At 43.1% G+C, this 15540-nt stretch overlaps 1 protein-coding gene across 1 annotated transcript in view; it reads right to left on the reverse strand.

Annotated features, from left to right (window-relative positions):
• The window catches only part of LOC121568810 (brain-specific angiogenesis inhibitor 1-associated protein 2-like protein 1), a 65193-nt gene that overhangs the window by 32710 nt on the left and 16943 nt on the right, over positions 1–15540 (reverse strand). Inside the window, exons 4-6 of the mRNA XM_041879247.2 lie at positions 9043–9104; positions 1099–1170; positions 368–502 (exon numbers count right to left, since the gene is read on the reverse strand). Of these exons, the coding sequence (XP_041735181.2) occupies positions 368–502; positions 1099–1170; positions 9043–9104 (269 nt within the window). The remainder of the gene's footprint in view (positions 1–367; positions 503–1098; positions 1171–9042; positions 9105–15540) is intronic.

Below are 15540 nucleotides of genomic sequence, written 5' to 3' on the forward strand. Positions count from 1 at the left end.
CACCTAACAACACAACACACACAGCGTGCTCATGCATGAGGGCATTGCCTGGAGACTTCACACACTGTCCTTGGATAATGTTACATTTGGTATGATCGACACTGTCTCATATGTCGAAGGTGTGTGTGTGTCTGTGTGTGTGAGAAAGAGAGAGAGAGAGAGAGAGAGAGAGAGAGAGAGAGAGAGAGAGAGAGAGAGAGAGAGAGAGAGAGAGAGAGAGAGAGAGAGAGAGAGAGAGAGAGAGAGAGAGTGTGTGTGTGTGTGTGTGTACAGGTATGTGTGTGTATAAGGGCGGCAGGTAGCCTAGTTGTTAAGAGCATTGGGCCAGTAACTGAAAAGTTACTAAAATGTATGGGTCAGTCCTCACCTCACTCTCCTTGTTTTCGTACTTGTTGGTGTTCTTGCCCTGGCTCTTCCTCCTGAGTTTCTTCAAGTCAGACTGAGACCTCTCCAGAGAGTCCTGCTTCATCTTGTGCTCCGTCTGGTACCTCTTAAAGGTGGCCTGGATGGGTGGGAGGAAGAGGGGAGGTGGGGGGGGACACCCGTGAACACCTATAACCATCTCTAGACAGTACAAGTAGCATTGATTTTAAAAAGTGCATTTTCCTCTGGAAAAAACCTGTTCAGTAATATCATTGAATATAATGTCACTAAGTATTAAATGCTTCGTTTTCGGTTTCATTGATAATTAGCCTTAAATGCTACGTTTGATTATAGGCATTAGTGGAAAGGGTGGACACAGGGATTGAACCCCAGTCTCTGGTGGGGAGAGATGTACATGTGCCATATGCTGTGAGTGTTACCACTCAACCACGGCTCTGAACGGCATAAGACATAGTTGCATGTTTACCCTATTCCCTTTATAGTGAACTTCCTACTTATGGGCCCTGGTCAAAATAGTCCACTATAAAGGGAATAGGGTGCAATTTGGGATGCAGCCAGTGTGTTCACTGTGTTCCCTGTGATGTAGGTAGACAGGACTACAGTTCCAGGCATGGGGGGCAGTTCTCAGTGATATTCCCTTGAGCAGGAGGGAAGGCCGTTTCCAGTCACATAAGCATGCACACACATCACACACACACACAGTACAGTACTTACTGTCATGTATTTTACATCCATGTCTGTCTTCCTCTCCAATTCAGCTATTATCTCCCTGTGAAACGTCTTAAACTGCAGGTGAGGGGAAAGGGGGATGAGAGGGGGAGAGATGGGGAGGGGAGAAAGGGGGGGGAGAAATACACACTGATTAGAGAAGGGACTGTTATGATGGAGGAGAGTCGATGGAAAACAGTAAAAAGAATGTTGGAGGGATTTGAGAGCCATCCTTGAGTTGTGTAAGCAAAGGTGTGTGTGTGTGTGTGTGTGTGTGTGTGTATGGGTGTGTCCCTGTGTGCAAGAAAGAGAAGGAGATTCAAGGCTATATGAGTGAGTCATAGCAGAAACGTAATGTGGGGATGCCCTCCCTGCTCTCTCTCCCTCCCTCCCTCTATCCCCCGCTCTAATAAGTATGAGGGGGAGCGCAGGCATCTCTTACAACACCGTGGCCTTGTGGTGGCAAACCGACGCCCACTGGTGCCACTCGGTCAACGAAACCCCCACGTCCTCTCACGAAGAATTAGAGACTGTCCCTGCAACCCACGTTTCCTCAGTCCTCCCAAACAACAACCCTGTTAGCTGCTGGTTCAGATCTCTAGGTGCTTTAGTGCAGGGTTTCCCAACTGGCGGCCCGTATTTGACCCGCGGGTGGTTTTATTTGGCTCGCCAAGTTTATTTTGTGCATTTTTATTGTTGGACATAAACTGTAAAAACACCAGGCAATCAGTGATTTTAATTTGGGAAATCTTTTCCTAAGTATTCCCTCACATAATAGAGAGACACGTGATCATATACAGTGGGGAAAAAAAGTATTTAGTCAGCCACCAATTGTGCAAGTTCTCCCACTTAAAAAGATGAGAGAGGCCTGTAATTTTCATCATAGGTACACGTCAACTATGACAGACAAATTGAGAAAAAAAATCCAGAAAATCACATTGTAGGATTTTTATGAATTTATTTGCAAATTATGGTGGAAAATAAGTATTTGGTCACCTACAAACAAGCAAGATTTCTGGCTCTCACAGACCTGTAACTTCTTCTTTAAGAGGCTCCTCTGTCCTCCACTCATTACCTGTATTAATGGCACCTGTTTGAACTTGTTATCAGTATAAAAGACACCTGTCCACAACCTCAAACGGTCACACTCCAAACTCCACTATGGCCAAGACCAAAGAGCTGTCAAAGGACACCAGAAACAAAATTGTAGACCTGCACCAGGCTGGGAAGACTGAATCTGCAATAGGTAAGCAGCTTGGTTTGAAGAAATCAACTGTGGGAGCAATTATTAGGAAATGGTAGACATACAAGACCACTGATAATCTCCCTCGATCTGGGGCTCCACGCAAGATCTCACCCCGTGGGGTCAAAATGATCACAAGAACGGTGAGCAAAAATCCCAGAACCACACGGGGGGACCTAGTGAATGACCTGCAGAGAGCTGGGACCAAAGTAACAAAGCCTACCATCAGTAACACACTACGCCGCCAGGGACTCAAATCCTGCAGTGCCAGACGTGTCCCCCTGCTTAAGCCAGTACATGTCCAGGCCCGTCTGAAGTTTGCTAGAGTGCATTTGGATGATCCAGAAGAGGATTGGGAGAATGTCATATGGTCAGATGAAACCAAAATATAACTTTTTGGTAAAAACTCAACTCGTCGTGTTTGGAGGACAAAGAATGCTGAGTTGCATCCAAAGAACACCATACCTACTGTGAAGCATGGGGGGTGGAAACATCATGCTTTGGGGCTGTTTTTCTGCAAAGGGACCAGGACAACTGATCCGTGTAAAGGAAAGAATGAATGGGGCCATGTATCGTGAGATTTTGAGTGAAAACCTCCTTCCATCAGCAAGGGCATTGAAGATGAAACGTGGCTGGGTCTTTCAGCATGACAATGATCCCAAACACACCGCCCGGGCAATGAAGGAGTGGCTTCGTAGAAGCATTTCAAGGTCCTGGAGTGGCCTAGCCAGTCTCCAGATCTCAACCCCATAGAAAATCTTTGGAGGGAGTTGAAAGTCCGTGTTGCCCAGCGACAGCCCCAAAACATCACTGCTCTAGAGGAGATCTGCATGGAGGAATGGGCCAAAATACCAGCAACAGTGTGTGAAAACCTTGTGAAGACTTACAGAAAACGTTTGACCTGTGTCATTGCCAACAAAGGGTATATAACAAAGTATTGAGAAACTTTTGTTATTGACCAAATACTTATTTTCCACCATAATTTGCAAATAAATTCATTAAAAATCCTACAATGTGATTTTCTGGATTTTTTTTTCTCATTTTGTCTGTCATAGTTGACGTGTACCTATGATGAAAATGACAGGCCTCTCTCTTCTTTTTAAGTGGGAGAACTTGCACAATTGGTGGCTGACTAAATACTTTTTTTCCCCACTGTACAAACGTAAGCAAGGTTTGAAATGATTATGTTTTAGTCAAATATTATATCTGTTTGGGCTTCTTGCGGTCAATTTGCAGTCTACAAATTATTTGTAATTATGTTCCGGCCCACCTATCATCCGCTCTAGAAATAAAATGGGCCCGTGGCTGAATCTAGTTGATGATCCCTGCATTAGTGGAACTCCTCTGCCTTTCATAGACACACCATGCATGACAATGTTTCCTCCAATCTCCAACTCTTCAATGGAATGAGTTCATATTGTGACTCACACATACAGTCAGCGGAGGCCTTGACTAAACTAGAGCTGCTCTCCGATACAGAGGGGAGCTAGGGAAGAGAACAACAGTGACTTCTGGGGATAGAACCAGGCAGATATATTAACTAAAAACGGGAAAAGCCCCTCAGATCATGGCAATTTGACTGCATCCTCTCTCATGGGTACACTCAATATCGCTGACCCATCATGGAACATTGACTTGAATGGGGAGCCCCGTTCTAGTAATTACATTTTTATGGATGTAATTATAGGGAGAAGTAGCTTTGTTGTCTCATGAACTGTGGTGCCAGTGTAGGTAACAGAGAAGGGAGCAGGGTTTGAATTACAGGGGTGCCACTGCCAAGGGGTGCTGCTGGCACTACCACATGGGTGCTGGCTGGGCAGACTAGATCCTCCCCCTAATGGTTAGGGTTAAGATTAGGGGAATCTGATCCTCGATCTCTGATGAGAGCAGGAAAAATACAAACAGTGACACAATGTTCTGCCTCTCCCCCTGGTTAACCATTCACCATGGCTGCCATGGGCTCCCTCCACAGTTAGGCAGGTTTAATATCAGTTGGCATGACAACAGTAATGTCAACACACCCCAGAGGTTCTTGTTCCTCCAACAGGAGCTCGTGTCTAGCACATATTCATGACCTGATGACAGCACAGTCAAGTCAAACACAAGATAACATACGCACATGTACACATGGATTTTGTGTTATACATATGTGGTAGTAGAGGCCTGAGGGCACACACTTAATATGTTGTGAAATCTGTTATGAATGTATTGTAATGTTTTTAAAATGTATAACTGCCTTCATTTTGCTGGACCCCAGGAAGAGTGGGGATCCATAATAAATACAAATACTAAAGTCAACATGCTTCCAACTTCTCCCTTCTCAGATGAGAAGGTTCCTCAACATGTATACGTACAGGGTTAGGTAGATTCCTTTTTAAATGTAATCCGTTACAGTTACTAGTTACCAGTCCATTAACGTAACTTTTGAAATACACAAACTCAGTAATCTGATTACAGTTACTTGTGGATGACTTTCTCCTTAAGAGGCATTGGAAGAAGACAAAAAGGATCCATCAAACACATTTGGAGTGTCATCATAGTGGTCTCTGACTTGTGGTCAGACTCGCTGAGGGGAAACCAACTTAAACTTGCTCCTGCTGAACTGAATGTCATTGAGAAAACAGAAAGGTGCCATATTGTAGGCAATACAAGAAGTAATCATCTAGTTTTTCAAAAGTATCTGTAATTTTTCACAACGTAGCAACGCCCACTTCCGCTCAACTTCCTACCCGATACATAGCTTCCTCTCCCGATCGCGTCCTGTCAGCATGATTGTAGCCATACTAGCCTCGAAGTCGCTCGTTTTATAATTACCTCAGTATATTAATATAATCATATTTCTATAGCTTTTTTTATAATTATTGTTGAAAATTGTGTTTATCCATTCAGTTAGTAATTCAATTATTGTGTTCTGTGTTTTTTTTGTCTCTTTAGCTAGCAAACGATAGCTACCTGTATCTAGCTAACGTTAGTGCTAACGTTGTGTACCTCCTCAGCGAAATACTCCTTGTTGAGTTTTCACTCATTTCCCAGTGATACTGAGCTAAGAGCAAAATGGGTCATCAATATTCGCAGGGAAAACTTCACTGTCACAAGTCACTTCAAGGTGTGTGGTAGACACTTTTTACCACATTATTTCATTGAACCTTCTAGTGGGCTTCGACGTCTGAAGAAGGGAGCAGTACCTTTGCTATTCCAGTGGAATAACTACCATGTCCAAGCAAGAGCAAGTGTTTGGGAAAGAAGGGAGAGACCAAGGACTGGATGTGTAGAGGACAACCATGTTGAAGATGGAGAGGATGAAAAGATGGATAGCTACCATGACCACGACTACTGTGCAGTGCCTGAGCCCGCTGCAGTTGACCAGGTTTTGATTGAGAGGGAAGAGATGCAGAGAGAGATTGAGGACCTACGAAACAAAGTAGAGGAGTTGACTATGAGAAGTCGTTTCGGGCTGCAGCGATTTGTGGGATCAGATGCACAGATCCAGTCCTTCACAAGGTGGGTAAATCTAGCCCTGCTTAGTATTGTTACATCATAAACTTTACACTGTTTGCTTTCTGGAACCATTTTCCCTAGCTACCAGCATTTCTGTCTTAGATTTATGATACTACATTTAATGTTAGACTTGTGAGTAAATAACTCCTATCAATGCTTCTTCCCATGTAGATTTGCCTCATATGACCATCTGATGGCATTATGGTCTCTCATCGAACAGTCAACTGCCAATATTGTCCATGTCACACGAGCAAGGAGAGCCAAGCTGAGGAATGAGGAGGTGACACTTCCATGTACCTACTCAGTAAGTTCTCCCGTTTCTGATTAACTGTATTGTCTTACCAATGTTACTATTCACTTTAGCTAAAAGCTATAGACTACTGTAAATATCTGTTACTTTTGTGTCATAATTGTATGCTGGCTCCATCAGCGACAAAGAGCTATGCAAACAATCAGGACTGTTTGGCTTGCTCACTGAAGACATGGCTGTGATGGCAGTCAAGGGGTTCCTGATTGATGACTGTGTGCCAGGCAAGGTCTACCGTCCACCCTTTCTGTCTAAACAGAGCCAAATGCCAGCAGCACAGGTCCATCAAACGCAACAGATTGCCCATCTTAGAGTCCACATTAAGAGATGAATTGGCAGAATTAAACTGAACAAGCTGTTTCAGTCAGAGATCCCCATGTCACTGATGGGAAGCATCAACTGCATCTGGGCTGTGGCTTGCCTTCTCACAAACTACCAGTGTGGGCCTCTTGTGAAGGCATGGGCCAAGGAGCATTGAGCTACTACTGCAATGCATCTTTCCTTTTTTTGCTGTGACCATCCACATTGTCTAACACCCTGTAGTCCAGTTATTGATAATAAACACCACTGCTTATACTCCAAACACAAAACGTTGTAAAGAGTTTTTATTTACAGTGACAAGAGAACAGAAAAAAATTAACTTAATTATTTTAAATGGTTTATTAATTAATTAATTGCACGGATAGATTTGTTGGTTTGTTTCTCTTTCATTAATTGAAAGATAAAGGAGCCTGTCCGTAGTTATTTAGTGTTTCCTGCCTAAGAACTTTTGCATGTACACATATAAGTAGTACCAGTCACCCTTCTCTCTAATTAGAGAGAACACCACTGGGTCTCTATGTATTCTCTCGAACAGAATGTCCTCATGCGCACAGACAACAAAGTCACACCACTCCAACCCAGTGATGTAGAGCTGACCTTGAACTTGCCAGTAGTAGGCATGCTGCCTCTTCAGGGAAGGTTCACCGTTATGCATGTGAACGTACTTGCAAGCCACAAAACCCTTTACGTTCGGGTTCTTAATCTCAACTAGGCCAAAAGGTGGATGCTAGAGAGGGTCGTAGACCAGGCCATCAGGAGAAGAGGCAAGCCAAGGGATGTTAGGATGTATGATGAGGCCACAGGGTGAGAAGTTGACATTCTGCATCTTGCAGTAGTCACTGGCTGCTTCCATCTCCAACTCCAGTCCCCTCTTCATATCAGCTGTTGGTGCTGTGCCTTTGAGGATCCTTTCAGCTAGATTGCCTGCAGATGTCAGCCCTCTCACATGGCAAGCCTCTCGGAACCATGACGAGGTCAGTCTTGGTTTCCGGAGCACCTGCCAGTCGGAGACAGCACTCTGTTCTCTAGTAGCTTCCTCTATTTTATGGGCTGTTGCGAAGCTCACCTGAAGAGACTCTATGTGAAGCTGGTCTTCTTCACTGAGCACAAATGTGCAGCCTTGAAAGTTGCTCTCCAGTCTGTAGCCATCCAGGGGCAGTGAAGGGAATGGTGGTGTCTCCTTATGGTGAACTATGTGTCACGTTGTGATTGAAGGCTGCTGGTAAGACAGGAGGCTCCCCACCTGTACCTTTCCGAAGTGGGAGTCGACTAAAAGCTTTTCAGCAGACATCCCCATGCTGCAGATCAATGGCTTGGATAGAGGGTGAAAGTTCTTGTATGCCTCTTCTAAAAATAATGAGCAATCATAATGTTAGCTAGCTACTGTTAAAGTCATAAACTACATTACAGCTTTGAGTAAACATCCTTGTCTGGTCTGATAGGCAACTTGGCTACACTTACCTTCATAGTTGAAAAGGTAACTGGAGACAAAGTTTGAATCCTTTTTCCAACTTGGAGGTCGGTGCTTTGCTACTTGTCTTGGCCAGACGACGTACATCCGTCACTGTTATCTTTGGCAGCTCTTGCAAGCACAGTGTAAAACAGTGCCATGGTTGGTAAGGGAGGGGGGCGTTGGCTAATTGCTAGCCACCTTACTAGTTAGCGCGTTAATAGCTAGCTAGCTAAGAGACAAAAAAAGACAGAACACAATAAATAGAAATATGATAGAAATATGATTATATTAATATACTGATTACCTCTGTATATTAATGATAAAACGAGCGACTTCGAGGCTAGTATGGCTACAATCAGTCTGACAAGTCGCAATCGGGAGAGGAAGCTATGTATCGGGTAGGAAGTTGAGCGGAAGTGGGCGTTGCTACGTTGTGCAAAAGACTATCTGACTACAGTATTTTTGCTGGCAATGTAACCGATTACAGTTACAGTTTTGTAATCAGATTACAAGTAACTGATTACATCTAATCAGTTACTCCTTAACCCTGTATACTTATGATGATAAACATTGTTTATAGTTTGTAGAATAAGTTATTGTATGCCAACCATAATGCTGTTGAAGTGATCGGGATTGAGCACCTACAGGCCTTGACAAGTGTGTCATCAACAAGTGGAGTTCCCAGAGGCCCCCTCACAGGGCATGTTCAGACCTGCTCCCGTTCTATAAACAGGCTGTACACAATAACCAGACAGGTGCAACTTTTCCTCTAGCTTGTTTTTGTTTACTGCTCATTATCTTAGCTTTTCTGTCCCTTGGTGTTACATAGAGAGAAACACCATCCTGTGATTACTAATGGAGAGAGTTGAAGAAGGGGAAAGAGAAAGAGAGACACTAAACGGTGCATTGTGTTAAGCAGCAGAGAGAAAAAGAGAGGGAGAGGGAAATAAAAAGAGAGAGGGAGAGAGAGAGATAGGACACACTGGGCGAATTAAACAATAGATGATGCAAACACTCATGTACACACACACACACACATTGCAGAACCCACACACACACACACAATCACAAATACACACAAACTCAAGCAAGCACACACACACACACACACACACACACAGTACTCACATTCTCCTCTAGCTCAAGGTGAACTTTCCTGTGGACCTCAGATATCTCCATCAGCACCACGCCTGTGGAGAGAGAGAGACAGGCACTGATTGGCTACTTGGCTCATGGGGGGGAAACAAGATTAGGGCTTCGGTCAGATTCTCTACCCTTCTGCTGAAGTGTGCATTAGCGGACATATTATCTACCCTTCTCCTGAAGTGTGCACTATTAGATTTCAAAGGAATGGACTGTTGGAAGGAATATGGTGGAAACTTGCTTGCACCAATCCAATGCTTTTAAATGCATGTGGGGGAGTGTACACTTCTTCGTGAAGCGGAATCTGTCAGAACCCCCAAAAAAGGTAGTCAGTAAAATGCACACAGTCTCCAATGGTTACTTTCCTTCATAAAGAGAAAAGACATACAGTACACATCCCACTGACTTCAAGTGCTGAATTGACAAAAAGGTGAAGGAAAGGAAACAATGTTGACAACTCTGACAGAACAGTGATTTATTTGTGAGATACTGTAACACACATTGTTCATGTTCAGTAGGGCACACTGAAGCAATGTGTTGCGAAAGAAAATGGAAATCTGTGTCGTTATTGGACAAGCTCAGTTCGTATCTCCTGCGGTTCAGTCGATTTCAAAATGTTTTCTCCCTACTGAATACGACCCAGGATGGCTTTAATTCAGTTGTAAACTAAAATTAACCCTATAAATATTCACTAGCGTTGAGGAAACCGTGTGTTGTTACCACCTGCAGTTAGATCATCAAAAACAGCTCTAACTGCAGGGAACCAAAAACAATATCACTCTCTGCATGTTCCTCAACAGCCAATCAAAAATGGATTCAAACATAATAATACCATAAAGCAACTGGAAATCATAACACTCAATTCATATAATAAGGATCCAACCACATGGCACTTCTGACTGATTATCATAATACGTGTTGCTAATAAATGGATGAAAGGATGTCGTTTTACTGATGCCTCTGTCGTAACACGTTAAATCAAATGAAGCATCTTACGCAGATAAACCTATATTAAACTGAATATAATCAAAGCATATAATCAGCAGGAAGTAAGGGATTCCTTATTCAATCCCACCCCTGTGTAATATATCTCCTGAAACCATCATGCCTATATCTGAGTAGCTACTAACCCATGGAGGACTGTGGGTGAGCCCTGTGACTAGACCACCTCCTGGACTAGGCCTACACAGTATGATGCAAACCTGGGTCGTGTTCATTCGTTTTAAAATGTTTCGCGATGGAGAACTAAAATGAGTATTTCTTATTGGACAAGTCCAAGTATAGCCCCTCCTTGTTTCAGTCTTTCTTCCATTTGGTTGCTAATGAGCAGGAGCTAAGCGGGTCAGCCCTGTGATTAGGCCACCTCCTACACTGTCTGTCAGACTACACACTAGCCTGGCTATATGATGTTAACCTGATGAAAGCTTTTGACTGTCTGTCTGGACAGAGATTTACCATTCCATGTCACCCCAGGCTATTGGCTGTCTGTCCCTCTTCTGTGGCACAGAGCTAGCAGAGAGACTGCGTCAGAAAGCTCTGATCAAACAACACAAGAGATTAGTTTAATAATACAATACAATAGACAGAATGTTCCGTACTGGGACACAATGGCAGGGGAGAGGAGCGAGGGCAGAGGTCGAGTGGTTCAGTGCATTAAATACAGTAGTGATACACTATACAGGAAGAGAGCTTTAGTGTGGGACTGAAGGAATGACGAATTAACTATACACTACTCATCCAATATTTCCATATTATTCAAGAGTGTTTGTTTACAGCAGACAGTGATGGCTCTGCTCTGAGAGAAATACCCAGAGAGGAAGGTGCTGTTGTGTCAGTATGTGACTGATCATTGATCAAACAAACCCAACCCAGGCGTTTCTGGATGGTTTCACATGAAGCAAGCTTTGTTCACTTACTGTTGAACATTGCATAATGAAGGCTAGTATTGTTCAATGATTATATTGGATTAGTCATAATCATAAGACTACACATGAACAGTAAAATGTATTTCATTTCAACAACATTACACGTTCCAAGATAATACATGTGACTAAAGGTCTCAATATACCAACAATTAGTACACAGACTTTTACATTTCATGAATGTTGTATTCACATGTTATGAATACATAAGCTGCTGTGATATGGTGGAACATGAAAATAAATACTGTGCCATATGAGCCAGGCCCAGCTCCACTCGTTATTAACCCTTGGATTACCATACCTAAACATTGCCCTGCCCTAAAACACTTCCACTCCCTGTCCCAGTGTGTGTGTGTGTCCTAAGCCACTCCACTCTACCTCTCCCAGTCTCCAGCCCCACCCTGCCCTGTGGGCTGTGGCTGGCATACTCACCACAGTTCAAACAACATCGCTGACTAAAGGGCACCAGAACATCCTGGTAAATGTGCCCTTTTTCAGGACAGGGAGGGAGAGAGAGAGGGAGGGAGAGAGGTAGAGGGGGGGAGGGACGGGAACATAAAGTGGGGTGGCACTAGGAGAAAAAGGAAGGAGAGAGAGAGAGGCCTGTGCAGGTAGAGAAAGATCTGTGAAAGAAGCCCTGTGCATGGCACCATGTTCAGACCCCTGACCTACCATTCAACTTATCCCATTGTTAGTGTCACTTAAATCCAATTATCTCTCACCACAAAATAATTCACCAGCTAAAAAAGTAGCAAAGTATCCATTGACAACACAGCTCCTTCATCTAAGCTAAACTGCTGCTATAATACTTTGAAAATGTAGCTCGCAATGTCCTACTGACTATCACATGTTGACTTTTTGTATAACTAAGTTTCAAGAAGGCAAACGTTTTAATGCTGAGCCTAAAACTAAGTGGAGACTGGAGAGCATATATTTTACAGTAACAACAATCCAACTAATCATTTGTTTATATGCAGTGTGTTATGGACAGAATGTTGCCAAGCAACAATGTTTGAAACTTACTTCTCAGCCTTAAGTGTCCCGCTTGCGTCCCCTCATTAGCTAGCTTTTGAGGTGGCGCGATCAGGCTAAGACGCTCAAGGGAGGACGGTCATGTGTGCTAGCAAGGCAGATGTCCCGAGTTCGCACCAGGTATGAGCCGAATCGGAAGGAAGTGGTACTCGGTAAGCAAGCAGCAGTCCTTTACACAAGCATGGTCAATTGAGCGCTGACTGATTCATGAGTATGGTCTGTCTGTGGTAGACGTGGTGGTAGACGTGGTGGTGGGGCTTGGTGCTATGAGCTCAGTAATCCCTATTAAATGAGCCATGAGGAAAATCATGAATGGTACTAGGGATGTGACTAATGGAAAAAATGTCTTAACGTTTATCAGTTTTCCACATGAATTCACAATGCAACTGCGCTGCTGCCAGCAACGGTTTGGGTCTCAAGGTGCGTCCCTTTCAGATGGTTAAGCATTGCACATGTACTACCATTAATGTACCTCAATTGCACCTCGCAAAGTTGGCATTTCCTTCTCATTTAACTTCTCAAAATATTGCCATAGGGTACTTCGCCGCTGTCGCTTGCCTTTCTCTGCTATTTTTCCAACTGTTAACGACAATGACCTAGTGGTGGAGAATCGACTCCAAAATAATTGATTCCTCGACTCCTTGCACGTCGACTTCTTTGAATAAATGTGGCTAATACAGGTATATTTTATACTGACATTTCTGACCACTTTCCAATTTTCCACTTCTCTTTGGCAGCTGGAAATGAACAGATCGGAATGATTAGTAGCATTAAATGTAGAATATTTAACAAAAGTAATTGTGAGCACTTTAATATGTTGATTGATGATATTTCATGGGAAAATGTTGATAATCAGGCCGATGTGGAGTCTGCTTACCAGACTTTTCTCACATCTTTCAATTCTGTATTTCACCACTGCTTTCCCTTAGTTAAACAACATAAGAGAGCAGCAGAAAGGTTCTGGAAACCTTGGTTTACAACCGGTCTCAAAAAACCCTCAGTTAAAAAAACAAGTTGTATAAAAGGTTTCTCACAAATACCTCTCCCCTGAATTCTGCAAATTACAAAAAGTATAAGAACAAATGTACTCACCTACTTCGGATATCCCAATTTTTGTATTTTACTAACAAATATCAAGAATCCTTAAATAATATAAAGTAAACTTGGAAAATCCTCAATCAACTGTTGAATAAGAAAAAGGCATCTACAACCATACCATTACAAATTATCGCCCAATATCTGTACTACCATGTTTTTCTAAAATCCTAGATAAATTGGTGTGTAAGAGAATGTTGAAACATTTAAATCAGCACTGTATCCTATATGAGCACCAATATGGTTTTCATGAAAACTACTCCACAGATATGGCTCTTTTGCAACTTGTGGATAAAATCTTTATAGCCCTTAACAACAATGACTACGCTCTTGGCAACTTTTTAGATTTATCCAAAGCGTTTCACGGTTGATCATGAAATATTACTTTCTAAATTGCATTATTACGGTTTTCATGATTTATACAGTGCATTCGGAAAGTATTCAGACCCCTTGACTTTTTCCACATATTGTTATGTTACAGCCTTATTCTAAAGTAGATTAAATCGTTTTTTCCCCTCATCAATCTACACACAATATCCCATAATGAAAAAGCAAAAACAGGTTTAAAAAACTTAAATATCACATTTACATAAGTATTCAGACCCTTTACTCAGTACTTTGTTGAAGCACCTTTGGCAGCGATTACAGCCTCAAGTCTTCTTGTGTATGACCCTACAAGCTTGGCACACCTGTATTTGGGGAGTTTCGCCAATTCTTCTCTGCAGATCCTCTTAAGTCCTTTCAGGTTGGATGGGGAGTGTCGCTGCACAGCTATTTTCAGGTCTCTCCAGAGATGTTCGATCAGGTTCAAGTCTGGGCTCTGGCTGGGCCACTCAAGGACATTCAGAGACTTGTCCAGAAGCCACTCCTGCGTTGTCTTGGCTGTGTGCTTAGGGTCGTTGTCCTGTTGGAAGGTGAACCTTCGCCCCAGTCTGAGGTCCTGAGCACTCTGGAGCAGGTTTTCATCAAAGATCTCTCTGTACTTTGCTCCGTTCATCTTTCCCTCAATCCTGGCTCGTCTCCCAGTCCCTGCCGCTGAAAAACATCCCCGCAGCATGATGCTGCCACCATGCTTCACCATAGGGATGGTGCCAGGTTTCCTCCAGACGTGATACTTGGCATTCAGGCCAAAGAGTTCAATATTGGTTTCATCAAACCAGATAATCTTGTTTCTCATGGTCTGAGAGTCCTTTAGGTGCCTTTTGGCAAACTCCAAGCGGGCTGTCATGTGCCTTTAACTGAGGAGTGGCTTCCGTATGGCCACTCTACCATAAAGGCCTGATTGGTGGAGTGCTGCAGAGATGGTTGTCCTTCTGGAAGGTTCTCCCATCTCCACAGAGGAACTCTGGAGCTCTGTCAGAGTGACCATCGGGTTCTTGGTCACCTCCCTGAGCAAGGCCCTTCTCCCCTGATTGCTCAGTTTGGCCGGGCGGCCAGCTCTAGGAAGAGTCTTTGTTGTTCGAAACTTCTTCCATTTAAGAATGATGGAGGCCACTGTGTTCTTGGGGACCTTCAATGCTGCATAAAAAAATTGCCAGAATCTCAATATTGGTGGGACTGAAATGGAACAAGTCACATCCACTAGATTCCTCTGAGTTCTAATTTCATGAAAAGTTATCCTGGAAAGATCATATTCAATTTGTCTGTAGCAAAGTGATAAAATCTGTTGGTATCATCCGAAAGACTAGTGGTACCAATTTGTTTTTTGTCAAAGACTCCAGTCACCCAAGTAATAGACTGTTCTCTCTGCTACCGCACAGCAAGCGGTACCGGAGCGCCAAGTCTAGGTCCAAAAGGCTCCTTAACAGCTTCTACCCCCAAGCCATAAGACCGTTGAACAATTAATCAAATGGCCATTTGATTAATTGTTCAACGGTCTTATGGCTTGGGGGTAGAAGCTGTTAAGGAGCCTTTTGGACCTAGACTTGGCGCTCCGGTACACCCTTTCTAATTTTCTCTACTTTTGCGTATTTGTGATACTGAATGTTATCAGATCTTCAACAAAACCTAATATTAGATAAAGGGAACATAAGTGAACAAATAACACAACAATTACATATTTATTTCATTTATTTCATAAACAAAGTTATGCAACACCCAATTCCCCTGTGTGAAAAATGTATTGCCCCCTTACACTCAATAACTGTTTGTGCCACCTTTAGCTGCAATGACTCCAACCAAATGCTTCCTGTAGTTGTTGATCAGTCTCTCACGTCGCTGTGGAGGAATTTTGGCCCACTCTTCTATGCATAACTGCTTTAACTCAGTGAAGTGTGGGTTTTCAAGCATGAACTGCTCGTTTCAAGTCCTGCCACAACATCTCAATTGGGATTAGGTCTGGACTTTGACTAGGCCATTCCAAAACTTCCAATTTGTTGTTTTTTAGCAATTTTTCATGTAGACTTGATTGTGTGTTTTGGATCATTGTCTTGCT

Source organism: Coregonus clupeaformis, chromosome 7, assembly GCF_020615455.1.
Source record: "Coregonus clupeaformis isolate EN_2021a chromosome 7, ASM2061545v1, whole genome shotgun sequence".
Classification (NCBI taxonomy): Eukaryota; Metazoa; Chordata; class Actinopteri; order Salmoniformes; family Salmonidae; genus Coregonus; species Coregonus clupeaformis.